Source organism: Salvelinus sp. IW2-2015, linkage group LG20 (genome assembly GCF_002910315.2).
Source record: "Salvelinus sp. IW2-2015 linkage group LG20, ASM291031v2, whole genome shotgun sequence".
NCBI classification, from domain to species: domain Eukaryota; kingdom Metazoa; phylum Chordata; class Actinopteri; order Salmoniformes; family Salmonidae; genus Salvelinus; species Salvelinus sp. IW2-2015.
In genome coordinates, this window is record NC_036860.1 from 7,640,286 (window position 1) to 7,667,764 (window position 27,479).

Consider the following 27,479-nt stretch of genomic DNA (forward strand, 5'->3'; position numbering starts at 1 on the left):
ACCGGTTGTTGTTTTCTTTGCTTTATGGTCCTATTCTGGAACATACTCACCATATCTCACAACAGTATTCCTTTGTATCAGTGTTCTAATTGGGAGGGAGGTTGGTGGTGTAGGAATATGGTTCCCCGAAATTGTGACTTCAGAAAGTTGATTATTATCTGAATGGTCATAACAGTAGGTTAACAGAAAACGGAATAGATATTAAATATATTATTATAATGAAAAGYAAATGCAGTAACATTTGCAAACTGAGGGAGATAGAATGGCAAAATGATCAAATGCTGAACTAAAAAAAGTGAGTGATTATGTTATAGCAATGATTTAAAGAAATAAAGGAGTTATGTTAACAAAAATAATAATAGTAATATTGAATGCTCGCAATTTTGTCAAACTGAACTGGATCTTTGTGTCTTGTAATTATTGTAAATACTTCAAAGAGAGAAAAAATGACTTGCATGTCCATGTATACAACTACTGAGAAACTTGTTCCTGTCAAAGTTGTGAAGTGGTTCGATCTCTGCCCTATKCCCACTGTCCCCCCTCTTTGGACTGACTGTCTGTACATATATGTTCTTTCAGTTTTAATGCGTGTTTGGAGAGTGTTTGGACAAAAGAAAGTTTGTGTGACCAACCATATCAGTCAAAAACCAACCAGTTTGATTTCGTTCAGAGGCATCCTTCTCTGATGAATAGTGCTTCCCTCCATCCGTAGTAAGAAGGGAGTGGCAACGTACACGTTGCCATGTTGTCTCGGGTTTCCTGCTTCCAGGCCAAATATGAACTCAAACACTCTCTTTGTCTCCAATTATTAGCCGGTAGTCAGCCAAAAACAGCCCTGTCATTATGATTGGTATTGTCTTGTATAATGACAACGTCAACCTTGTCACTTGGCTTTGGGCTTCTTCTCATGGGTCCAGGGTCTGTCATCGCTGTGGAAACTATACTGTGGTGGAAAAAATAAGTCCTCTTAATTGAACCCGCCATTACGTAGTGGTCATGACATTTAAAGTCAGTAAGCACTCATTTGTGTGATCTTTAATGTCTGGCAAGTGTTGCAACTCTCCTATGTCGATGGGAGAGAAATAGGAGAGACAATTATTTCCATTGTCAAAATTGTAAGAAGAAGTTCAATTTTTGAAATTAGTTAGGCTCTGCGTTGAGTTTTGTCCTCTTTGTGTACTGATATCTTGGCGCGTCAGATGCAAACAACCGAATCACCTTCTTAGGAGATTGAGAGGATTGTGTCCCAATTGTGAGAGCAACCCAAGGAGGTCTGATCATCCTCAAAGGGAAAGTTGTGGATACTACTCAAAGATTGGCCTGTGACAATATAGAGATCCACTTTTATGTGCAATACAAAAGAAAAAGGGCTTTCTCTAACATGCAGAAGTGAGACAAAATGATACCAGACCTCGATCGAGCACAACAGTTTCGGTTGCAGATCGAAAGACACAGTTGGGTGGAAGTGATTTGAAATGTGTAACAACACAGGCAGAAGAGAACAACTCCATCTTGTTCAGTGAAAGTCAGAGGGGGTTGTCAGGGTGGGAGAGATCGAGCGAAACAAGAAAATGATACTGAGAGAGACTGAAAAAAAAGAGGACAGTTGGATCGTTTGCTGCAACTTTGACTGGAAATGCAACTTGTGTCCCGTTTTTTTTGTGTGTGTGTATGTGTGCGTACCGTAATGTAAAAAACTATCTGTCCCTCTCTCTCCCTCTCTTGTACTGCTGTTTGCTGTTCTGTTTAGTTAGTGTGATGTGCCAGTATTTCCCCTCCCCCACCCTTCGCTATCTCCCCTCTTGCTCTCTCTCTCCCTTTTCTCCATGGATCTTTAAGATGACAACTCTATGCAGATGCTGTCTTTTATAAGTGTGTCAAATTTTAATTTAAAATAAAAACGATCAAAAAAACTAACTCGACAGACATATTGAAATGATAACAAAAAAATGAATAAAGAAAAGGATTGTTCAGTGTACCCTCGCGGTGGTTGGTCTTCATTACTGTTGTCAGTCTCCATTGCTATGGTACACAATGGCGCAGATTCAATTGTAATGTTTGTAAATTATGTTCTTAGATCATAATCTACCAAACATATGGCAATGTAATGTTATTTCATGTTATTTTGATCCAGGAATATAGGATATTACTTTGTGTTAAGCATCCTCATGTTATCCTTTCAACACCTTGTCATGAAGCATCGAGTGGGTCTGAAGCCCCTGGGGCCTATTCACTGGGTTTTTGGAGGAAGTCACAGTGAGTATCTCTGTAGACCCTGATCGCCCTCCACTGGGTTAGCAACATCTCAGACAACTCTCCACTGTGATATGCGAGACTTGGCAAGCATTCGGACACAAAAAAATGGCTGCTGTGCGTCACTCAGGTAAGTCAAGTGTTACAAATTGGTAGTGCGCGAGGTGACGGAGTTCACTCCTTACAATTGAACATATTTTTGACACCTCGTGAAACGAACAATATAAATGTAATCCATCATTATTGTGTTATGTCAATGTTTTTCCTTGAAAGGACCCAGTGTGTTTTTAAAGGTGGACTAGGCCATATAGAAGAAGCAGCAGTGCGGAGCTATGGTCCGGCCCTGTCCATATATTTTTCATTAATATCCAGTAGACAAAACTGATCCTATATCAGCACTCCTACTCAGACTCTTTGAACAAAGGGCTTTGAACAGCTGCTCAGCCATGCTGTGTGGGTTAGCTCCTCCAGCACACTGTCCATCAGGTTCCCAGCCTCCTAAAAGGACCATTAGGAATCCATGACTCACGGTCCAGTCTACACATTATGACCTCATCATTAAGGCATGCTAAAGACATCCCCACTTTGATCACTCACCCTGGTGCAAATTCTATCCCCATCACCTCATTATGGCTACTTACCATTGAGGTTTTATGATTGTTTTGTACAGTACACTGCTGTTCATCTGTCCTCTACTATGTGCTGATTCTAATTAGTTAGTATGGGCATCTGTTAAATGACACAGCACATATTTTAACATTTGAACGTACAATACTTTACACAAGGTTTCGGTGAAAGACTGACACAAAACCACAATGAAATGACCTGAATGGGGAATCTGGAGAAGTAGGAAATTCAAGATGGAGATAAAAGGAAATGCAAATAAAAAGGCATGTTTTTGATTAACTAAACCATTCCCATCTGTGTCAGCCATACTAATCTAGCTCCACCAATCAACAAAGGAAAACGCAAACAACCAATTTGAACATTTCTGAAAAAACACCTAAATAAATACAGTCCTCCATTTTGTGAAGGGATTCAATAGTCTGTTACCTCCACATCCACACGCTGTACTCCCCCACTACCCCCTCATGGCTGCACATCCAGACTGTCTATATCCCAAATGGCACCCTATTCCCTACACACTGGGCAAAATCTGGTTGAATCAATGTTGTTTCCACATCATTGAATTCACGTTAGCTGACAACTCAACCAAATGTCAATCAGAACTGGATGTTGAACTGATGTCTGTGCCCAGTGGGATGGACCCTCGTCGAAAGTAGTGCACTGTAGGGAGTAGGGTGCCATTTGGGAATATGTAGTGCCCCCCTCACTGCATCAACAGAACACCAGGGTCACAAGGCCCCAGACAGTGATGAATGGCTTCCACAGACTCTCAGGACAGTCACAGTCCTTGGCCCCAGAGGGGTTTGCCTTGATGCCAGACTCCTCTGCTCTCCCATGGTACATGGGGCTTGGGTCACATTCATCTTTCCAAATGGGCATGGACATTGGGAAACGGAAGTGAGATTAACTGCAGACCGCTCAGGTAAACTGTCTGAGAGAGCACAAATGAACAAAGCCTTAGTGATCATGATGGTGAATATATTTGTTCTTTTTTCTATGACAGGCCTTTCTGACTGAAGGGAATGCACTGTCATAGAAAAGAGCCCCCAAAACAGGCCTACTTTAACCCTGCTTTTAACAGTTCATGATTACAGGAATGAAATACTATAGGAGTCCTGGAAATATTGAAGCAACCTTCAAAGAAATTGTGACTGTTAAAAACTTAAATACATACAAAGTGTGAGGAGCTGAAGGACAATTGTGATTCACAACACATTTTTCCAGCTTTTATTTTCAGTACTCCGCATTAGGGGTTATAATATGGACAAGTTTTGTTAAGAAATGTATAATCGAAACATAGTTTCTAAAAGTGTATAGTAAGAATTACATATATACTACAAAAAGTGAGAACTTGAAATTAAAACTTGTTCAAAGCAATTATTTCTAAACTAGCTGTAATGAAGGTTCAAGTGTCCATTTTGTCTACTTTTTTCAGGTATAACTAAAATATACAGTTGTTCTCTGGTCTAGTTTTATCACATTACTCCTAAATCAATTCAGTGACTTTATATTTCACTTACTAGCAGTACTCCCAGTAAAATACGTTCACGCAGAGCTTTGAATAGTTGAATATAACACAATTGTATATGGAAATACAAGCTAATGAATGAATACAAAGGTTACAATAGAAGAGTAACAAACTTAACATAATAAATGCACTAAACTTTTACAAAGTTATCCGTTTGTAAGTGTTTTTTTTTGTGTGTGTGTGTGAAACAGAAGTGTCCAGTCTGAGTTGAAGGAAGACAGACACAAAAGGCAAACATGTCAGCAATAATCCTTAATCTTCCTTAAACTTCATACTGCAATCAAAACACACATGGCAGCTCCCTGTTTATTGTACAAGGGAAACTTAAGGAAGTACAGTCAATTTAAAGTGTCAAAGAGTCCTTCATCCTTGAATCCATGTCAATTATACATACAGTTGAAGTCGTAAGTTTACATGCACCTTAGCCAAATACATTTAAACTCAGTTTTTCACAATTCCTGACATTTAATCCTAGTAAAAATTCCCTGTTCTAGGTCAGTTAGGATGACCACTTTATTTTAGGAATGTGAAATGTCAGAATAATAGTAGAGAGAATGATTTATTTCAGCTTTTATTTCTTTCATCACATTCCCAGTGGGTCAGAAGTTTACATACACTCAATTAGTATTTGGTAGCATTGCCTTTCAATTGTTTAAATCGGGTCAAACGTTTCGGGTAGCCTTCCACAAGCTTCCCACAATAAGTTGGGTGAATTTTGGCCCATTCCTCCTGACAGAGCTGGTGTAACTGAGTCAGGTTTGAAGGCATCCTTGCTCGCACACGCTTTTCCAGTTCTACCCACAAATGTTCTATAGGATTAAGGCCAGTGCTTTGTGATGGCCACTCCAATACCTTGACTTTGTTGTCCTTAAGCCATTTTGCCACATCTTTGGAAGTATGCTTGGGGTGATTGTCCATTTGGAAGACCCATTCGCGACTAAGCTTTAACTTCCTGACTGATGTCTTGAGATGTTGCTTCAATATATCCACATAATTTTCCTCCCTTATGATGCCATCTATTTTGTGAAGCACCCCCACAACATGATGCTGCCACCCCCGTTCTTCACGGTTGGGATGGTGTTCTTCGGCTTGCAAGCCTCCCCCCTTTTTCCTCCAAACATAATGATGGTCATTATGACCAAACAGTTCTATTTTTGTTTCATCAGGCCAGAGGACATTTCTCCAATAAGTACGACCTTTGTCCCAGTTGCAAACCATAGTCTGGATTATTTATGGCGGGTTTGGAGCAATGGCTTCTTCCTTACTGAGCGACCTTTCAGGTTATGTTGATATAGGGCTCGTTTTACTGTGGATATAGATACTTTTGTACCTGTTTCCTCCAGCATCTTCACAAGGTCCTTTGCTGTTGTTCTGGGATTGATTTGCACTTTTTGCACCAAAGTACGTTCATCTCTAGGAGACAGAACGCGTCGCCTTCCTGAGCAGTATGACGGCTGTGTGGTCCCATGGTGTTTATACTTGCATACTATTGTTTGTACAGATGAACGTGGTACTTTCAGGCGTTTGGAAATTGCTCCCAAGGATGAACCAGACTTGTGGAGGTATATAATTTTTTTTCAGAGGTCTTGGCTGATATCTTTTGATTTTCCCATGATGTCAAGCAAAGAGGCACTGAGTTTGGTAGGCCTTGAAAGGTAGGCCTTGAAATACATCCACAGGTACACCTCCAATTGACTCAAATGATTTCAACTATCAGAAGCTTCTAAAGCCATGACATCATTTTCTAGAATTTTCCAAGCTGTCTAAAGGCACAGTCAACTTAGTGTATGTAAACTTCTGACCCACTGGAATTGTGATACAGTGAATTATAAGTGAAATAATCTGTCTGAAAAATGACTTGTGTCACGCACAAAGTAGATGTCCTAAGCGACTTGCCAAAACTATAGTTTGTTAACAAGACATTTGTGGAGTGGTTGAAAAACGAGTTTTAATGACTCCAACCTAAGTGTATGTAAACTTCCGACTTCAACTGTACATGATGAATGGTCTGGGGTAAGTGTAAGTGTAACAGTATAACTTTAGACGGTCTAAAGTTATACTGTTACATAAGGACAAGGGGTGGTTACAACACATCTCCTAAACTGAGAAGTCCTAAAGCATACTATAATGATTTATAAAAGCCATACTGTTAATAATACAGTCAGATGTATAATTATGATACATGTTAAAACCAAATGCAGGTACCGGCCTAACAATATACATTTCTTTATTTTTATCCATGTTTTTTTAATCATCTATACACGCTTGCTGGCTAGGCGCAGTGTTTAAAATATTGGGGCCAAGAGCCATTTTGAAATAATGGGAGGAATACAGAAATGTTATGTCAGACAGTAGCAACCCATTAAGAGCATTGTCATCATCTGCAGAATAATAAAGTTTGAAGCTCATCTTCGTGCTGCCAGAAACACACAAGTTAGAAAACGATTAGAACCTCGCAAGAGAGCAATACACCCTCAGGTCAGTTCTATATTACAGGTCAGTTCTATATTACTACATTCACCGTTAACACTCAATCTTTACAATGTCAAATGTCAAAGTACATCTCAACTCTTTAATCCAACATATTGCGCATATGTTTCAAATCCATGAGTTACTCTTCAATGTCTTTTATACTGTATGACAACAAAAGCCGCAAGCAAATGCTTCACTGAAGATTAACAGGCGGGATGTTATGATGTGTAGGAACAATCCCAAAACCTCAATATTGACTCTTTTTTTTTTTACCAGTAATCCTGGTGTACCATTGCAGGCGGAAGGGTTGTTGTACACTAGCAAAGGCCATCGAGTGAATGCATTAAGCACAGCTAACTGATTAGATGGGTGAAGATTTTGCAACCTGTATCCTAACCAGTGTAGTGTCCATGTCAAGTCTACTTTTTCCCCTTGTCTGGGGTCGCATGCAGGGCCTTGCGCGTCTAAACCACATAACCTGCTCTATGAAAATCACAGTCTATAACAAAGGTGGGATGGTGGTGAATGAGAAGGAGGGTGAAGAAGAGTTTTGTCACCTCCAGAACCTTGGCATTTCAATGCTTCCCCTTTCCCCACCCCCACCCATACTTTGTATAGATATAGGTCTGAGGCAGAGCCAAGAGGGTGGCACTGGTAGCAGCCACAGACACATTGGTGCGCACAGGTCACGCTGAGCTGCCCCAATGCCACTTCATGTGGTGACGCAGGTTGGACTTGCTGGAGAAGCGCTTGTCGCACTGCTGGCAGGAGAAGGGTTTCTCCTTGGTGTGGATGCGCCGGTGGATTATGAGCTGGGTGGACACACGGAAGGACTTTCCGCACTCCGGGCACTCGTAGCGTTTGGTCTCCGTATGGATGCGCCGGTGGTTCTTGAGGGCGTTCAGATTGTGAAACTCCTTTTGACAGGAGGTGCAGAAATAGGCACCTGTCTTGTGGACGTTCTTGTGGTTCTGGAGAGATCCGGCATGGCGGTAACCACGGCCGCACTGGTCACAGACATGCGACTTGGGTGGTCTCCCTGCGCCAATTGGTGGATGACCTGAAAATGTAAAATGTAGGAATTGTGTCATGCCATAATTCTGATATTTTGTTTGTATACACATTAATGCTGGCTTCACATGCTCGTGGAAAATGGGGAAACTGGGAAGTCATAAGCCCGACATGGTTGTGTTCAAGTGCTTTAGAAGTTGGAACAATTCTTAATGAAGTAAGCTAGCTTGCTTAACATCAACAATATGGTCAGACTAGCTACACTATACATATTGATAAGGTTGTAATTATCAAAAACAGATTTGTTGTCAAAGGTAAAAGGTCAGTAGTGAACCGTCACAACTTGGGTAACAAATATGTCTCTGTACTTGTAATTTCGACTTGGACAGTGGTTCAAGTGAAATTTCCAACTGGGAACTAAAAGCTTCTGATAACTCCAATAGCATGTGAAAGCTGCATGAGAAACAGCTTCATCAATAATTCTTCAACAATTAAAAGGTGCATTCCGTAACATTTCCACTTGCACATAGATCTTGATATATCGGTAGTAATAAATGAATAATATTAATTGAGACAAAAACAAAGAACTGTCAGAGTGGCACGTCATGGCTACCCTCAGTTTATACAAAATGCAGCGTCTTCTCGATTCCATATTGGTTCTAGTTTTCAGAAGTTGAAAGCCCAGCAATATTGTGTCTACAAAATAATATTTTGGACTTATGTCATATTCTTCAAAATCAGAGAGGGAGTCAAAAATATTACTGAAATGTTAAAGTTGGCACCTTTAACAATAAATTGTTTTTCGGGCAATTCACCTGAGCCTTTTCAATATGTCAATCAAACCATTGGGCAAATCAAATTGGCCTTCCCTCCACTGATGGCATACTGAGCTTTGAGTCAAACGGTGAGGCTACATGTGTTTTAAATGTCACTCTCCCACTGTACACTGCAGGTATATGGGTTTATTATGCATTTCAACTAGCTACCAGTATTTAATTTGGTCCTTTACATAGCTTTGTAACTGTACCTTGAATTTGGTAGAAGAATCTGATGTCTCAATTTGGGAACAAATGTATAGCTACAGTTAATTATATTCAACACGGATGGATCTTTATTAAGCACAAACTATCATGCATATATAAAAGACGAAATGTACATGAAAACAAAACAAATATGGAACAGGTCAGAGTTACATGTGAAAGATTAAGGATGAGAGATTTGTATCTTCAATATCTGGGATAGTTTCATATTCATGGTGATAAATACACAAAAATTGGGATACAGCAATATTGCAATGTTGATTCTACAACCCTTAGGACAACATACTCAAAAAACTATTTCCTTTGGTTTCTCCCAATACTTGAGCGTTTCTTAATCAACCCAGACAAAAATATTTTATTTCGTTATTTTGAGCAGCCACTTGTTAGTTTAGCATACTAATCTAAGAGCTTATAGGAAGCAATTGAACAAAAGTGGACATCCAAAAACACACTTAACCACCACGCAGACACTCCATCCAACGTGTATAGTGACCACACTCTTGAACAACATATTATAATAGAAATGCCATTGTGGTTACTAGACGTTGGCATCAGCTCCACAGATTCCATATGGACACTGGTGTTAGCGTGCTAAGCTAACTAGCGGCAAACATGCACTCTCAAACTTGACTGGGTTGACTTTAAAAAAAAAAGAAATGTGGAAAACTGAGGTTGGTCTAAACATCAGCTAAGTGAAAAAACTCAAGAAAGGAGTTTGAGGATATTCTTCTTCCAATGATATAAGAACTCCAAACCCATTTGGTTGGTTATAAAAATAAAAGGTATATTTTCAACAACCACATCGTAAACTCAATATTATTGTGATTATGTGCTGCATAAAACAAAAATATCCTAGCATCAAGATAATGGAATGCATTCAAAGATTGTACCTTAGAGATTACATATAGATGCATTAGTGTCCATTTTTGAAATTGTTTGGACTAACATGAGTAAATGACTGAAAATAACAGAGGTCAAATCCTCTAGGGCTGTGTTTATACAGGGAGCCTTATGCCAATCTTTTTCTCCACTAAATTGCCAGTTTAATTAGATCAGCTCTGAATAAGATCTGATGTGAAAAGATCTGATGTGATTAGTCAAAATAACATTTAGTGGAAAGAAATATCAGCAATGGGCTGTCTGTGTACACAGCCTAGGTGTATGATGAGGGCACCCGCCTTTCTAGAGGGAACAAGGTAAATAACATTATCAAACTTCATCCTCAGTCTGCATCATTTGCTTAAAGATCTGCAATTGTATACCCCCCCTTCCTTACATTCCTTCAACAGGTCAATTATTTGGCCCCTCAACTAGACGCATTTTCATTTGACCAATTGACTGAAGCGAAAATGTTCAAGCCAAGTCTTCAACAAGATTGAGTTAACCCAGGTTGATTTCACCTTCACAGGTTAAAAATTGCCTGTGTGAAAACATGTTGATCATTAAAACACTTAACACTTTCAAAAGTACATTAAAAAGCGTGGAGTTAAAGGACAATTGATTCACCACAATGTTCGTCACTTGTTTTCCAGCTATTTATTTTCAGTACTCAGCATTAGGGGGTTATAATATGGACAGGTTTTGTTAAGAAATGAATTATCAAAACATAGTTTATAAAAGTGTATAGTAGGCATTACATACATGTATGAAACAAAAAGTTAGAACTGAAAATGATTCATTATAGTTGTTCAAACCAATCCTTTCTAATCTAACCGTAACGATGGTTGGAAGTGTCCACTTTTAACCAATTCTGGAGAAAACGGAAGAGTTCAATTAAAATAGTTAGTTGTCTAGTTATCACATTGCTCTTAAATCACTTCACTGTCACTATATATATTTCACTTACTAGCACCAGAGCTCCCAGTAAAAGGTGTTCACAGAGCTTTGAATAGTCAAAACGCAATTAAATAAAAGAAATACTAATAAATACAAGGGTTACGATAAGGTGTAACAAAATCTTAAAGAGAATGAGGACTGCACGCACAAACAATTCACAAAGTCATCCCTTTGAGTGTGAGCTTTTTGTGAAACAGAAGGAAGTCCAGTCTGACTTGAGGGGAGACAGTCACAACATCACTTCAGAAATCATTCCTTAATCTTTGTACTGCAATCAAAAACACACATTATACAACTGTTTATTGTACAAGGGACGTTTTTTTTTTTTTAAACCATAACAAATTGAGACGACATGGAGGAGTACTGTAACAAGTGTTCTTTGGGAGTCCTTCATACTTGACTCCATGTCAATTATACATACAGGATGAATGGTCTGGGGTAAGTGTAAGGAAAGGGGGTGGTTACAACACAGCTCCTAAACAGAGATCCTACAACTAGCGTTTTCCATTACAAGTGTTAATATAAATAAATGCATTCTACAATAATCTGTTTTATAAAAGTCAAACTGTAAATAATGCAGTCAGAAGTACGATTACGATACAGGATAAAACCAAATGCCGGCATGGGCCTAACAATATACATTTTTTTTCCTTTTTTTTAACCACAACTTATTGTCTATACATCTTAACTAGTTAGGCGCAGTGTTTAAAATATGGGTGCCCAGAAACAATTTTTTTTTTTTTTAATATTAGGAGGAATACACAAATGTGATGCCAGAAAGAAGCAACCGATAAAGAGCATTGCTGTCATCTGCAGAATAATAAGGTTTGAAGCTCATCTTCGTGCTGCAAGAAACACACAAGTTAGAAAACGATTAGAACCTCACAAGAGAGCAATACACCCTCAGGTCAGTTCTATATTACAGAAATGTGACATCTCCAACCACTGCAGAAATTCACCGTTAAAAACGACATTTTTACAATGCCAAAGTACATCTCAACTCTTTGTTCCAACATATTGCTCACTTCAGAGATACTGTTCGAAAATAAAATGTTCTTACTGGTTAAGATGTTTTGTAGAACATGACAAAGGCCGCATGCAAAGGCTTTATCCAAAATCAACAGATATGGAATGGGATGTCATGATGTGCAATGCATTCAAACTGCAAAGATGCCACAAAAAAAACCTTAACATTGGTCAAATTCATCAATGTGGTTGACTTGGTGAGCTTCACGCCACACTCTTGGCATGGCATAAGGATGTTCTTCCTATTGTGCCAGGTTTGCTGTAACTTCTTTGACACTGGGGCTTAACTGTCAATAAAACACCGAGAAATCTACCATCATCTACCGTGTAGCATGCAACAGGGGCTATGACAACAGTATATCATTAAGGTTTCTAAAGGGCTGAACAGAGAAGTCTAGCACACATCCTACACTGAGTGAGCAGTAATCCTTGTGTACCATTACAGGCGAATGGGTTCCTGTCCCCTAGCAAAGGCCATCGAGTGAATGCAAGCAAGAGTAGCCATGCTGGTTGGGATGAAGCGGATGGGGGAAGCTTTTGCAACCAGACTGTCTTAACCAGTGTAGATGTCGTCCATGCCAAGTCAGTCCTCTCCCCCTCCCCCCTCCCTTGTCTCAGGTTGCATGCAGGGCCTGTGTCTCTAAAACACATAATCTGCTCTGAAAATCTACAGATATAAACCTCACACTCTACAACAAGAGGGAGATGGTGGTGAATGAGAAGGAAGGGGACTAAYAGTTTTGGCACCTCTAAAACCTTGGCATTTCAATGCATCTCACACTAGCACCCCCACCCCCTCCCATACTTATAGAAATGGGCCCGAGGGCATACCCAAGAAGCTGGCAGCGCCCATGGCCATGGTAGGGGGCGCTGAGCTGCTCCAGTGCACCTTCTGGTGGTGGCGCAGGTTGGACTTGCTGGAGAAGCGCTTGTCGCATTGCTGGCAGGAAAAGGGCTTTTCCTTTGTGTGGATGCGCCTGTGGCAGATGAGCTGGGTGGACACACGGAAGGACTTTCCGCAGTCAGGGCACTGGAAACGTTTGGGCTCAGTGTGAATGCGCCGGTGGTTCTTGAGGGACATCAGGTTGGGAAACTCCTTCTGACAGGAGTTACAGAAGTAGGCGCCTGTTTTGTGACTGTTTTTGTGGTTGAGGAGGGAGCTGGCGTGGAGGTAGCAGCGGCCGCACTGGTTGCAGACGTGCGACTTGGTCCCCGTCGCCCCACGGCTCCTGCTGCCACTGGGGCCTTGGAAGGACAGGGAGTTCATTTTGGGTAGTCCATTGGGGWCCAGTCCTTGGGCCTGCAACAYCGTGAGATCCAGGCCGGAGRCCCAGRTAAGGCCTGAGCTCCCGCCCCCGGATGTGCCCCCAGAGGCTCCCCCAGCCCTGGCCTGTMTCTGCTGGGGGGGCCTGGGGGCTTGGCCGTGGGAGATCTCCTGGTGGAGCCGGAAGCTGGCCTGGCTGGGGAAGCTGCGCTGGCAGGGGCCACAAGTTAGCTCCCTCTCCTTTAGGTGGACGCGACGGTGGCTGTTGAGCTGGGAGGAGACACGGAAAGCCTTGCCGCATTCTGGGCAGCGGTGACGCCGTATCTCTGAATGGATGCGCCGGTGGTTCTTGAGGGCCAGGAGGTTGGAATAGGTCTTGAGGCACACAGCACAGTGGTAAATGCCGACGGTGTGGGTGTTTTTGTGGTTGAGGAGGGAGCTGGCATGGGCGTAGGAGCGGCCACACTGGTCACATCTGTGGAGAGACAGAAGAGAAGAAGAAATTAGTAACTGTTGAGGTCCTTTTTCACTAATCTAATTGGCTGGTTACCACTTTTCCATTAGATACAACTTTAACTAATATATTTATATATCCATCTCAAAATAATTTGTACAGGTATATGATCTGGAATCCGGCTTAAAGCTTTGGAGATGACTATAAGTGGTTTACCATGTCCTGCAAGAAGAAATAGTCAATTTATACACATAGTAAAAGGGGGACACATTTTGGTGGAAACAAAGCATTAAATTAGTTTTCAATTACTTGATTGAGTCTTAGAAGGTATGTGTGGCTCCCTGCACTGCACATTTGGATACAACAATTCCGTCACACTTTCAAAGTTATTGAAATGATTCCGACTTTCTTATTGGCCGCAACTGTGGTGAAATATGGTGGCTTAGTGCAGATTACCCCACCCCCATAAAATCACTAAATTACAACAAAGCATGTGCAGTGTAGCAAGCTCCAAATACTTACTGTGGGTCTAAGGATAGGCCTATGCTCTTTATCAATGTAGTCTTTACTGTAATAGCAGCAAAAAAAACAACATACAAGAACCTTTTCACTTCTATGGTCTTTTACCATTTTAACCAGCTTTTTGTGCCTTGACTTTGTCAAACAAAGAAAACCACTAAACTAGGTTTACACTACCAACAACCTAAAATGTACAATGTACCTATAAAAAGAGACAGGGAAGCACAAACAAAGGAGCACTACAATTCATAACAAGTACAAGGAACACACAAATCATAAATCTTACTTATTATACTATGTCAGCTAGTTTGAATTGATATCAATTAATGGCAGTATTCTTTGTAAAAGCAGAAAATAAAACATCCAACTGAACAATCAAATCAAGTCTGATTCATAGTAGCCTAGGAAACGAATGTATATCTAACTGAAAGCAAACAGGGTGACTTATCTGGTCTCCACTAATCAATCTGTCCAAACTTCAGAAATATCCGAATTCCGGTGCACGTATGGTCCCAAGGAAGCCGGATTGGAGATCATATACCTGTAATAGACATGTAGAAACCTATGATCTTCACTATTTTCACTTCAAGAAACACAAACAACAGACGAAAACTCACGTGTACCGGCACTCTTCTCCCCCTGTCGTGCTTGCAGTGGCCATCCTCCTGCCCTCCTTGCCTACCTGGTTCTCCCCGCAGCGGTGCCTCGCCAGGCCTGACCTCCCCTGGAAGCTCTTCCCGCAGCTGGTGCAGCCAAAGCGTGTGTGGCCCTCCTCYTGGACCTTCTGGTGATTGCGGAGGAATCTGGCTAGCCGGAARGCTTTCCCYCAGTGGTGGCAGATGTGCCTCTTCTTCTGCGTGTGGATGCGCATGTGGTTGCGCAGCGCCATGTAGTTGGAGTACGGCTTGTCGCAGTAGGTGCAAGTYAAYGTGCCCGTCTTGTGTGTGTGCTTGTGGTTCAGCAGGCTGCTGGCATGTTTGTAAGAGCAGTTGCAGATGTCACAGCTGTAGGGMCGTTCATCTGGCACAAGGTCAGCCCCATCGATGCTGAGGCTTGAGCTGTTGAGGGAGGCCGAGGACGAAGGYAGCTGCTGAGCAGGGCAGTCYTGTGCAGCCAGCTSGTCTGCAGTAGCGAAACCCTCGCAGCACCCATCACACTCGTAATCCATTTGAGCAACAGCTCCTGCAGCCCCCTTGCAGAGCTGTGCAGAGTGGTGGGTGGTCAGCTGCTTTTGGGTACGGAATCCTTTGCCACATTCCTGGCAAGTGTGCTTCTTGAGGGCAAAATGAAGACGCAGATGGTTTTTCATGGCCAGGCGGTTSGGGTAAGTGGAGTTGCAGACATTGCAGTGATACTCGCCAATTTTGTGAAGATTCTTGTGATTGGCCAAGCTYCCTGCATGACGATAGCTCCGTCCGCACTCGTCACAGGCGAAGGGTCGTCGTCCCCCTTCTTGTAGATCAAAATTCTGAGCCCTTGAAGTYCCAGCCTCTGAGTAGGGTTGCTTGAAGCCTTGTTGTTGTTGTCCATACTTGACTTCCCCCATGCCAGGGTTCTGGGATTTGGACGATTCTCCTCTCATGGCCTGCATGCCAGAGGGTCCTCCTTGATACCTTCCATTGCCTAGTTTRGCGAGCTGGGCGTGAGCCTTTGCTCGGTGTTCTTCATGTAGCCGAAGGTGGTTTTCCAGCTGCTTCTGGATCTTGAAGGCCTTCCCACACTCCTCACACTTGTGCCTGRAAAAGAAAGTGAGGACCAAATTAAAGATGGGTTAGGAACTGGTAAGCACTCCTTTTCCCTATTCCGCGATCTGCCAGCCACTCAACTCGCTCCTAACATCATGAGTGGACAAGCCTACTGGCTGAATGGGCACTAGCTACATTTAGTAATGATGATAAAAGCACATTTGGGGAAGGTTAATTACCATTCAAGTAAAGCCATCGTTTCGGAATCGGGTGCCACTTGGGGACCGCTTCTCCCTGTGCCAGCGGCAGCCTTGCTGTAGCAAGCCAATAAAGGGAAATCACCAGTCAGAAATACATTTTACGTTTAGAACTGATTCAAAAACGTCATGGCCTGGCCATTTCTTGGGTTCCTCAGGGTTGCTTAAGGGGTGTTTGGTTTTTAAATTAGCTTTACAGATTGGACTGTAGCACAGAGTAGACTCTTACATTAAAATGACAATGTTGTTAGTTTTTCAGCTGTGCCGCTGTACAGTGAGGGAAAAGCGGTGTGTTTTCTTCAACAAATCGAATGCCTATTTTTTTTTACATCAATGCGGAGGCCCTCGATAAGCAACTCATATCTAGTATTATTACAATGAAAAATACCACATCTCATTATTTCAGAGAAAATAAAGACCAATCGATGGAAGAGATACTGTACAATCCAGATTTTAGTGTAATCTGTTCTATTGATGTCAATTGGAAATTTGGACCAAATTCAGCTATGCAAACAGATCTTATGTTATTAATAGGCCCACAAAGACAAACAAGTCTCAATGGGAAAAGCATCAAACAAAAGCTTACCTTTTTAAATCAAAGTGGGTCCTCTGGTGGTTCTTAAGCGCCAGCAGGTTGTAGTAGCGCTTCTGGCAGACAAGGCATCTGAAGACTCCGGTCTTGTGAGATTTCTTGTGGTTGAGCAGGGAGCAAGGGTGCCTGTAGCCCCTTCCACACTGGTCACATTTGTGGGGTCGATCCTCCGAATCTGGCATCTGTTGTCTACGGTCCTGTCCTCCCATATCACGACTGCCTCCAGGTCCTCCAACTCCGCCGCCACTAACTCCATCTCCSCCAGTCATCCCTTTAGCMCCATTCAARCCTTCTTTGCTCAGCACTCCTCCTCTTCCCTTTCCAGGACACAGGTGAGTGATCAGGTGATGGCGATCAGCAAAGAACATGCCACAGTCAACGCAAATGTGATTCCTCCCATCACCATCCATTTTGCCATTAGTAMTGGTGGGATCGGCCCCCATGCTCTGSGCTGCTGCATCTGACCTRTGTGGCCCATGAATCAGTTGGTGGTTTAACAGGTCTTGCTTTCTGGAGAAGCTCTGGCCACAGGTGCTGCAGATAATCCTCCAGTCTGCCTCACCGTTAGGAGAAAGTGCCGAAGTCCCAGGCCCTGTGGGATTGTTAGCATGGCTGCGCAGATGACTCCTCAGAGCTCTGAGGCTGGCATAATGGTTTCCACACACCGAGCACTGGTACACTTCACCATCATCATCATCTTCTTTATTCATCCTTTTTCCCCCTCCTTGGGCATGGGACTGAGAACCATACTGAGAGCGCTGTCCATTGCTCTCTTTCACATTTCCTCCACCTGAAGGGAGAGCAGCGCCTCCAGGACTGTTGTAGCCACTCATGTTTCCCATGAATCCATTGGACATCCCCTGGTTCTGTCGCCGTTGGGGGCACATGTGAGACTTGATGCCAGATATGTCCCCGTACATCTCTCCACAGTCAGTGCACATGTGTCTATCAGCCTGGCGGTGGTTCTGGGGAAGAGGGGAGTGCCCAGAGTTGCTCTGGGCAAGGGAGCCATCAAATCGATCATGGAACTCCAGTGAATCCAAACCGCTGCTGTGGCCACCATCAGGTACAAAGTGAGCAGCGTCACCAAGATTTCCYGGGAGGGAGATGGGGGTGGTTGCGCCGCTCCCCTCCTGCACATAACTATTCTGAGAGTCAAGTGTCAGGGGTTCKGAGGAGAGCCAGTCGCCTTCAGTGTTGAGGGARGATTGGTTGGATGTTCTTCCCTTATGGCTGCGGAGGTGGCTATGCAAGGCWGCCAAYTGCGGATACTGCTTGCAGCAGATGGTGCACTGGTAGAGGCCAGTCTGGTGGGAYCGCTTGTGGTTGACCAGGCTTCCAGCATGGCGGTAGCTTTTCCCACAATCCTGACACTTGAAACGACGTTCYCCATCATCAGAAGAAGATTGCACTCRCTCTCCAGATGGTGATGGGTTAGAGTTAGAGCCAATCCCATCAGTGTTCAGGATACCATCCTGACCATGGGAGCCTGGGTGGGGGTCATGGGTCAGGTAGTGAACTTTGAGYCTCTCCAGATCAGGATGCCCAGCCCCACAGTATGCACAAGTGTAAATGGGGTTATTGACAGGAGGGCCAAGCATTGGGTCAAAGGGGCCACGTTTATCATTWGGCAAAGGAGGAAGCGGCAGAGGGTCACCCAGGGCAGGTGTGTATGCTGGGGAGCGGACAGCGCTGAGATTGTGCGSCATTATCCCAGGGAAACTACGGGKAAGACCCAYTGAAGAGGAGGCTGCATTATGCAACAGGATGTGCTCCTGGAAGTCACTCTTGTTGGGCAAAGCTACCTGGCACAGGTGGCAGAAGCAGTTAGCTGCATCATCGGTTTGGGGCGCAGACGAACGCTGATCAGTCACAGAATCATGTATGTTGTTGTTAACCATCGATGCTCCAGGAGTCTTAAACTTTGAGTGGGTTCGCTCATGGCCGTTGAGAGCAGCCAGGTTGTTGAACTGCTTGTAACAGACGGTGCACTTGAACGCACCCTCCTGGTGACATTTCTTGTGATTAACCAGGCTCCCATGGTGGCGGTAGGTTCTATCACACTGATCGCATTTGAATGGACGATCCCAGGCATCATCGGTTACAGGTGACTTCTTATGATCATCTGGGTCATGTGACATCACACCATGACCCATTCCACTGTTGTTCAGGTGARTGCGGGCAAAGCCATCAGACAGGTCCTGTGCAAGACCATAGTTCCTCTCATCATGTCCGTCTTCAGCGCCTTCGTCACCGCCGTCTTCCTCTGCCTGGGCACTGCTTGGGGATAGGGTGTGGATACGGAGGTGGTTCTTCAGAGCCACAGCATTGGGCAGGGTTCTGGTGCAGACCGGGCACTGAAAGGAACCCACTTCATGGGATTTCTTATGGTTGGCCAGGCTGCCAGCATGCTTATAGATGCGGCCACATTGCTCACACTCAAACCTGCCATTTTCTTCTTGCTGGTAGTGAGCCTTCATGTGTTCTAACAGACTAGGGGTACTGGGGCAAACCATATCYCACTCTTTACAGGGGAAACCCTTGACACGGCTCATATCATGCATTGCCATAGTAGGCGTATACATTTAAGGGGTATTCAAGTCTCAAGATAATAAACAAAGTAGACAAGAGTAAAATAGAGTCTTAGCTCTTGGATTCTGTGGTGTCAACCATTTTCTTCCCAGAGCTGAAGAAAGTCTTCTCTTTCAGCCATTCAATACCACCCCGTCAGGGCAGCACCGGAAGGATCTGGACACGGAGCAGGCACTGGAAGAGCACTGTTGAAATAGGAAAAACAAAGGAGGCATTGAATCATTTCGAAGAGAAGAGACTCAAACCAGAAACGATTATACATACTGAACGTCTAGCCATTTGCACTGTCAATGTGGAAAGGTTATCTATTCTATACCGCAAGAAATATGACAAAGAACACTTTCATTGGAATAGTAATGGTCTGGCAAAAGCCAACCGGTTAAAAATCCGCCACATCAGTCATTCAGACAAATAAAATGTTTCCAACATTGAAACTCTACCTATCAAGGGTGCTGGGCAGGGTAAATGAAGCACACCTACATGTAAGAGCAGGAACACACACAGGATTGTTTACCGTACGCCAGCCGAGAGTAATTTGCACTTCTGAACAGAGTGTCGGCAGTATATCTCTGTGTTCACAGAGCAAAGAACTTGAAGTCATCAGTCACAAAGCCTTAAAATAGTACAAACCAGAAGGCAGTAGCGTTGTTTGGCAATGCATGTCCGTGTGTTTTGCTTAGTTTATGGTCTAGATTCCAACATTAGCTGCGCTGATGTTGCCATTCTGTAGAATGGCCAGTATCAACTAGATAACTACCTAACAAGATGATGAAGAAACAATTCAATTCACTCTACATAATCCCAGTGCCAGCACATAGCTAGCTATGTTGTGCTAAACATTTGGCTAAGGACACTGCATTAGCTCGGCAGCTAACACAGGAAGCTGTTTCATGGAAACTATTCCATTGTGATTTAATTAGAACATCAATACTAACTATAGTGGTTAGCTAGCTTGGAGGAAGTATTTAGTGTTGTGTGCATTGCGTCTGTGCACTTAGCTAGCTACCATCCCATAGCCTAATTGCATATGAAGTGTGACTGGCTTATCCGTGGATGTAGAGAAAATACAATTTTTGTCACTCTTGTTGGTTTCCCCACGTTTGTGCTCTCTGATTGGCTCAAAGCCAAGTGAAATTTTATTGGTCACATACACGTGTTTAGCAGATGTTATTGCGGGTGTAGCGAAACACTTGTGCTTCTAGTTCCAACAGTGCAGCAATATCTAACGAGTAATATCTAACAATTTCACAACATATACCCAATACACACAAATCTAAGTAAAGGAATTAAGAATATATAAATATATGGATGAGCAATGTCAGAGCGGCACAGACTAAGATACAGTAGAATAGTATAGAATACAGTGTATACATGAGATAAGTAATGCAAGATATGTAAACATTATTAAAGTGACTAGTGTTTCATTTATTAAAGTGGCCAATGATTTCAAGTCTGTGTATATAGGCAGCAGCCTCTCTGTGTTAGTGATGGCTATTTAACAGTCTGATGACCTTGAGATAGAAGTTGTTTTCAGTCTCTCGGTCCCAGCTTTGATGCACCTGTACTGACCTCACCTTCTGGATGATAGCGGGGTGAACAGGCAGTGGCTCTGGTGGTTGTTGTCCTTGATGATCATTTTGGCCTTCCAGTGACATGCTGTAGTTGTCCTGGAGGGCAGGTAGTCTGCCCACGGTGATGCGTCGTGCAGACCGCACCACCCTCTGGAGAGCCCCGAGGTTGTGCGTGGTGCAGTTGCCATACCAGGCGGTGATACGCCCCGACAGGATGCTCTCAATTGTGCATCTGTAAAAGTTTGAAGGTGACGAGCCAAATTTCTTCAGCCTCCTGAGGCTGAAGAGGCACTGTTGCTCCTTCACCACACGGTCTGTGTGGGTGGACCATTTCAGTATGTCAGTGATGTGTACGCCGGGGAACTTAACGTCCCACCTTCTCCCGTGCTATCTCGTCGATGTGGATAGGGGGTGCTCCCTCTGCTGTTTCCTGAAGTCCACGATCTCCTTTGTTTTGTTGACGTTGAGTGAGAGGTTATTTTCCTGGCACCACTCCCAGAGCCCTCACCTCCTCCCTGTAGGCTATCTCGTCGTTGTTGGTACTCAAGCCTACTACTGTTGTTTGTCTGCTAAGTTGATGATTGTATTGGAGACATGCTTGGCCACGCAGTCATGGGTAAAGAGGGAGTACAGGAGGGGGCTGAGCACACACCTTTGTTGGGCCCCAGTGTTGAGGATCAGCGAAGTGGAGGTGTTGTTTCCTACCTTCACCACCTGGGGGCGGCCCGTCAAGAAGTTCCGGACCCTATTGCACCGGGCGTGGTTGAGACCCAGGGCCTCAAGCTTATTGATGAGCTTGGAGGGTAATATGGTGTTGAATGCTGAGCTATAGTCAATGACCAGCATTCTTAAATAGGTATTCATTCCTCTTGTCCAGATGAGATAGGGCAGTGTGCAGGCGATTTCATCGTCTGTGGACTTATTGGGGCGGTAAGCAAATTGAAGTGGGTCTAGGGTGACAGGTAAGGTGGAGGTGATATGCTACGGGGCGATAGTCATTTAGTTCAGTTACCTTTGTATTCTAGGGTACAGGAACAATGGTGGCCATCTTGAAGCATGTGGGTACAGCAGATTGGGACAGGGAGAGATTGAATATGTCCGTAAACATACCAGCCAGCTGGTATGCGCATCCTCTGATGACGCGGTTAGAGATGCCGTCTGGACCGGCAGCCTTGCAAGGGTTAACAAATATTAAATGTCTTACTCACGTCGGCCAAGGAGAAGAAGAGCCCACAGTCCTTAGTAGCGGTACCGTGTTATCCTCAAAGCGAGCAAAGAACATGTTTAGCTTGTCTGGAAGCAAGACGTCGTGACCGCGACGTGGCTGGTTTTCCTTTTGTAGTCTGTGATTATCTATAGACCCTGCCACATACAGTACATCTGAGCCGTTGAATCACGACTCACTTTGTCTCTATACTGACGTTTTGCCTGTTTGATTGCCTTGCAGAGGGAATGACTATTCAGCTTTTATTTTGCCATATTCCCAGTCACCTTGCCATGGTTAAATGCAGTGGTTTGCGCTTTCAGTTTTGCACAAATGTTGCCATCTATCCACGGTTTCTGGTTAGGTAGTAAAGTTGTTGGCCACTGACGAGCACTGCGATCCTACAAGTAGAAACGGCAGGTCCATCGCTACCAGGTCGGCACGCAGCAGGTACCGCTTTTGTTCTAGCAAGAGAAGGAACGGCCTTCCCACTGTGATAAGTACCTATCGGCAGTCTGATTCTCTGTGTTTCATGCTCAATGGTCCTGAAATTTGGGCGCTGTCCAGAAACAAAGGCCCAATCCCAAATCGGCCCCTATATACCTGTGGAGATCTGATAGGTGTACTTTAAGTAACATCGCAATAGCGCTACCTTGCCCTCTGATAGGCCAGGGGGAAGTTTCACCATATTGCTTATACCATTCAAATCCTCTCAGGTCTCCAGAAGTGCATTGGGCGAAGGGTTTAAGGTTCAATTTGGGATTGGGCCAACCCCTAGCCCCATATCTCCTAGACCAGGGGTACTCAACTCTGACCATACGACATGGTTTCCCAAACTCGGTCTAGCACTACAGAGCTGATTCAAATAATCAACTAATCATCCAGCTTTGATCATTTTAAATCAGCTGTGTAGTGGTAGGGCAAAACCAAAACGTACTTCCCTCGAGTGCCCTAGGACAGAGTTAGTCTGGAGGCTGCTAATACTTAATTTATTATACACACCTGGTGTCCCAAGTCAAAATCAGTCCCTGATTAGAGGGGAACAATGAAAAAAAATTGGTGGAACTGGCTTTGAAGGTCCAGAGCTTAGTTTGAGTGCCCTAGACCCAGTAGCTCTGCTTTTTAAAATTATTCCCCTCTAATCAGGGACTGATTTAGACCTGGTACACCATGTGGGTGCAATTAATTATCAGGTCGAACAGAAAACCAGCAGTAGTCCTGACCTCGTAGTGTAAAACTTTTATATCTCTGCCCTAGACACTTGGAGATCTAAGAGGCAATATGGTAAAAGCTTTACCTTGCCCTCTGATAGACTTGGTGGAATTTTGACATATTTCCTCCACATGTTCAATCCTCTCAGATCACCACAAATGTCTAGGTCAGGGGTTCGAAAACAGGTGGCCCGCAGGCCAAAAATCGTCGCACTAGTTATTTTTGAGGGGCTAAATTTTGGTCAATTTGCATTTTAAATTATTATGATCCGGCCCCCCGACAATCAGCTCCGCCAAAAACCCTCCAGCTGAATCTAGTTGCCTACCCCTGGTAAGAAGAACAGGCGAAGCGAGGCTCCACTCCTGTCAATTTGTCCACATGAGAACACAGCAATAAGCAGACCAAGTGGGGAGCTTATTTGATCAAATAGAAGTTTAATAAAGTTTAGGTTGTTACGAATTTAGTGATAAGTGAATGAAATTGTATATAGTTGTTTGTTTCGAACATGCGTAGCTGCCCTCTCATTGGCTAGAATGTTCCCACCTGATCTTCCCCCTCACGCCTGCCTTTCCGACAACTCCCACTGTTAGGGCAGACACAAATTGGAAGATTTTTACCTACACAGCCCTGAAAGGCTGGTCCAGAGCCCATCCACATCAGATGAACTGTCATTGGTCTATTATACTCAGATCACATTGTAACATCATGTTGTGGGCCAAAAGTTCCATCCCACCTGAACAGGCTGAAATTCCAGGATTTTAAAAAACAGCTCTTACACAAAAGGGGCGTTAACATAATTTTCACAATTTCAATGTGTTATTTTGACCTACATAGAGATGTAAAAAAATATATAATTTGGAACTGCACTGCCCTTTTAAAATTCAACACTTGTGCTTCATTGTGGGGTGAAAAAACATGATATCAGTTCACAACCTCTTTGGACACCATAAAGGTTACTTTGGAGTCATTACAACTGTGAATATGTATCGACAAACTTTAAAAATTATATGTTGTCTTACATTTATAGAATTCATTTCTTTATGTTTTGCCAATGTTTGATGAATAGGACATTTGTTCAAATTAGTCTATAGTTTATTTGTACATATGATTTATCATCTACTGACAGCAGTCAGTGTGGATGCAAAGTCTTACTGATTGTATTTAGGCATATGTGCTAACTAAAGACTTGTGTTGAGAACTTTTAGACATGGCTTTTGTTTTATTGGACGTGGCACGTTTGCAGCTTGTGTTCGCTTCCGCCAGGCTGACCAATGTGTCGTGTGCCAAGTTCTTCCTGAAGGATCTTGGGAACCACACCTATAGTTTGCACATTTACAGCACAAAAGACAATACACAAAGGTTTGTTGAATGCCTAATTTCATAACTTCACGTTGTGAAAAAACTATGTTCTGTGATAATTCATCCAAATTTGAGATGTTGGCCTAAAATATAAGCTAATGCAAGATTGATATTGTAGTTGTACACACAATTCTAATTTTTAAAAAATGTGTCAAATGCAACATTGGTCATTGTCAGTAACATAGGCCTAGTAGTCTAATAGTCAAATATAGGCTCAATCCACTATTCTAGAGCTTTCCATCATTTCCCCCCCAACCTATATTTGAATAAGGCATCATATTCCAGAATGGCTTATTGACATAGGCCTACCAGTATTTGTTCCCGCAGTCAAGTGACCTCAACACCTCAACAGAATACACTTTATACCCTGCATGGGTTAGTCTTACAGCTCCCATGTGAAAGCCCCATAACCTCTGGGAAGGTACCCTGATGCCAGGCCATCTGGATGTGCTAGGCTCATCAAGTCAATCAAGATCTGTGTAGCGAAATAGCAGATGGGTCTAACATCACAAAAAGCACTTTGTCTACAGTTTGGGTTGTCTGTCATCTGTTTTTTACACTTTGAAGCACATTCATTGCTGAGCTGAGTCCAGGTTGGAATAAAGGCATATGTCTATTCAAATGATAACAAAAAAAATCACAATGGGCCCATGGTGTAAAAAGTGACCTGATATAAATCTCTGGCCTACAGAAGCCAGAGTTTCTGTTCTCTTTGGGGAGGAAAATGTAATGTGAATGTTCCCACTTCAGCTCGATTGGCCATTATCAAACGTGGTGTGAATGATGCAAGTAGAAGAATTATTAAAACGTAAGAAATGGGGAGGTGAAGCATAAACAACTTTGGAATAATGACCACTGACTAATTCCCAACTAAATGCAAACAAAAAAATACTTACAATGTCTAAGAACTGTCAAATACAAGTATGTAACTAGTTAGCCTAGAAAACAAGCGAAACTAATTTGATAGCAGAAGAAACTATTTTAAACAGTGAAATCACAACCATCTTTACATTTAACGTGCAAATAGTTGTACATACACCGTTTGCCTTTGCTAATATCTTTTACATTTACTTTCAGTGTGACTCGATGTTTACACGTGCATTGTTTTGGTTGAGAGCTCCGACGACTTGGGTCTGGAGCTACATTTCAACAAATAAAATGTTTTTCTTTCATATTATGGAGGGCCAAGAAACTGTCATTCGAAATAATTTTTATGAAGTATAATCTGGTTTTGTGGTGGGCGGCGATTCTAACGCGATCCATGACCTTGGCTTGTCTTTTCTACTGAGTTCACACACCGTACATTTTTCAGGACAAAAGCAGGGCATCTTTACCGCCGATCCGCGAGACATTCCGTGCTCTTTTCCATCGGACGACTCCCCAAATTAGGCAACATCAAGGCCGGAGGACCGAGAAAGCATAAACTATGACATTTTGCTCATAAATGCATAGTTAACTGAAACAACGAGTTATTAAATGTTTTAATATAATGTGAATTCGCTGCACACAAAAATCTAAACAGAACGACTACATTTCCATCAAATTGCTTTCTAAGAACCTATTTGCAACTAGCTAGTACGCTAGCCGCATTTTAGCTAAGTTAGCTGTGCAAACATTAGCCTGTTAGCTAGGTCAAGTTATTAATATACATTATTTCGGATCATATAAATGCATATTATGTTATTTTAATACAAGTGCAGCTAAATGTGAGCCATTACTTCACCTTAAGGAACAATTAAACTGGCAAACTAATTTAATAATCTGCACCGACCCGACAAACTAGCTAGCGCGGCCGCCTAGCTAAGTACCCCCCACGATGCTAAAAAAATACAAGGAAAACGGAAGTCGTTACCTCTACATTTTGCAAGCTCAAATAAATATAAGATGCACATTCTGCACAAATGTATGTATATTCCCTTGTTATCTGCACAGAACATATTATTTCAATTAATGCCTTAGCAAGCCAAATAACCGTGGCACGCAAATGTTAGCTGGCTGGCTAACGTGCGCTAGCCTAGAACCAACAAAGATCTCGACAAATACACTCTGGCCCATTGATGGAAAACATATTTTTTTATACGTTTTACGCACTCGACTTACCCGTTTAATGACGTTCTTTGCACCCGAGCGAATGATGCCGAACCTGAAAAACGCAGCATTTGCGTTCTCATTTAGGAGACTTGTTATTTTTTCAGATCAACAACCGACTTTGGTTCTTCGGTCATTTTTTTCTCCACGGATTCAACATACTTCCTGCTAGCTAGCCGTGTGAAGCGGAGACATACGTACTTTTGCGCGTCATCATGCGCAGAATAACATTTTAGTCTGCATCAAACACCTATATTTTTAATAACAGATTACTTTTTTGCATGCTGTACTGTATTTTGCTCTCCAGAAACTGTAACTTGTCCATTTTGCTGATGCGCGCTCAATCATGTTGTTAATCCAAATCAGACAAACATCCACAGTTGGTGCAGGCGCTGCTCATAATAGATTCCCGTGAAAACAGCCTTTGCTTCGTGGATCATGAAGGAAATGACATTCCGAGGTCACTATGTCTGTCTATGGTATTGTAAATTACTGTCATTGTTTCTTTCATGGTTTGGGAGTGATAGTATAATACTCCAAAATGATTTAGTTTATTAGATTGCAACACGAAATGACATTCTGAGGTCACTATGTCTGTCTATGGTATTGTAAATTACAGTCATTGTTTCTTTCATGGTTTGGGAATGATAGTATAATACTCCAAAATGATTTAGTTTATTAGATTGCAACACGAAATGACATTCTGAGGTCACTATGTCTGTCTATGGTATTGTAAATTACAGTCATTGTTTCTTTCATGGTTTGGGAATGATAGTATAATACTCCAAAATGATTTAGTTTATTAGATTGCAACACTTGGTAACCTGTAGTTGATTTTCTCAGGCTGTCCAATGTGCTTCACCGTGTTCTAATCTGTTTTGTATTAGCC

At 42.8% G+C, this 27,479-nt stretch overlaps 1 protein-coding gene across 2 annotated transcripts; it reads right to left on the reverse strand.

Moving 5' to 3' along the window:
• Positions 1 to 6,967: 6,967 nt before the first annotated feature.
• si:dkey-89b17.4 (zinc finger protein 91) lies at positions 6,968 to 26,987 on the reverse strand. 2 transcript variants are annotated; one of them, XM_024012178.2, is made up of 6 exons: positions 26,603 to 26,987; positions 16,559 to 19,341; positions 15,955 to 16,029; positions 14,648 to 15,766; positions 12,625 to 13,532; positions 6,968 to 7,940 (listed from the first exon to the last, which is right to left on the reverse strand). In XM_024012178.2, exons 2-6 carry the CDS (start codon positions 19,147 to 19,149, stop codon positions 7,567 to 7,569), a joined length of 5,067 nt encoding a protein of 1,688 aa, XP_023867946.1. In that variant the 5' UTR covers positions 19,150 to 19,341; positions 26,603 to 26,987; the 3' UTR covers positions 6,968 to 7,566. The 2 variants fall into 2 exon arrangements, with proteins under 2 accessions (XP_023867946.1, XP_024003532.1); XM_024147764.2 differs by lacking the exon at positions 15,955 to 16,029 and having other exon boundaries at positions 26,603 to 26,986.
• Between the last annotated feature and the right edge of the window lie 492 nt (positions 26,988 to 27,479).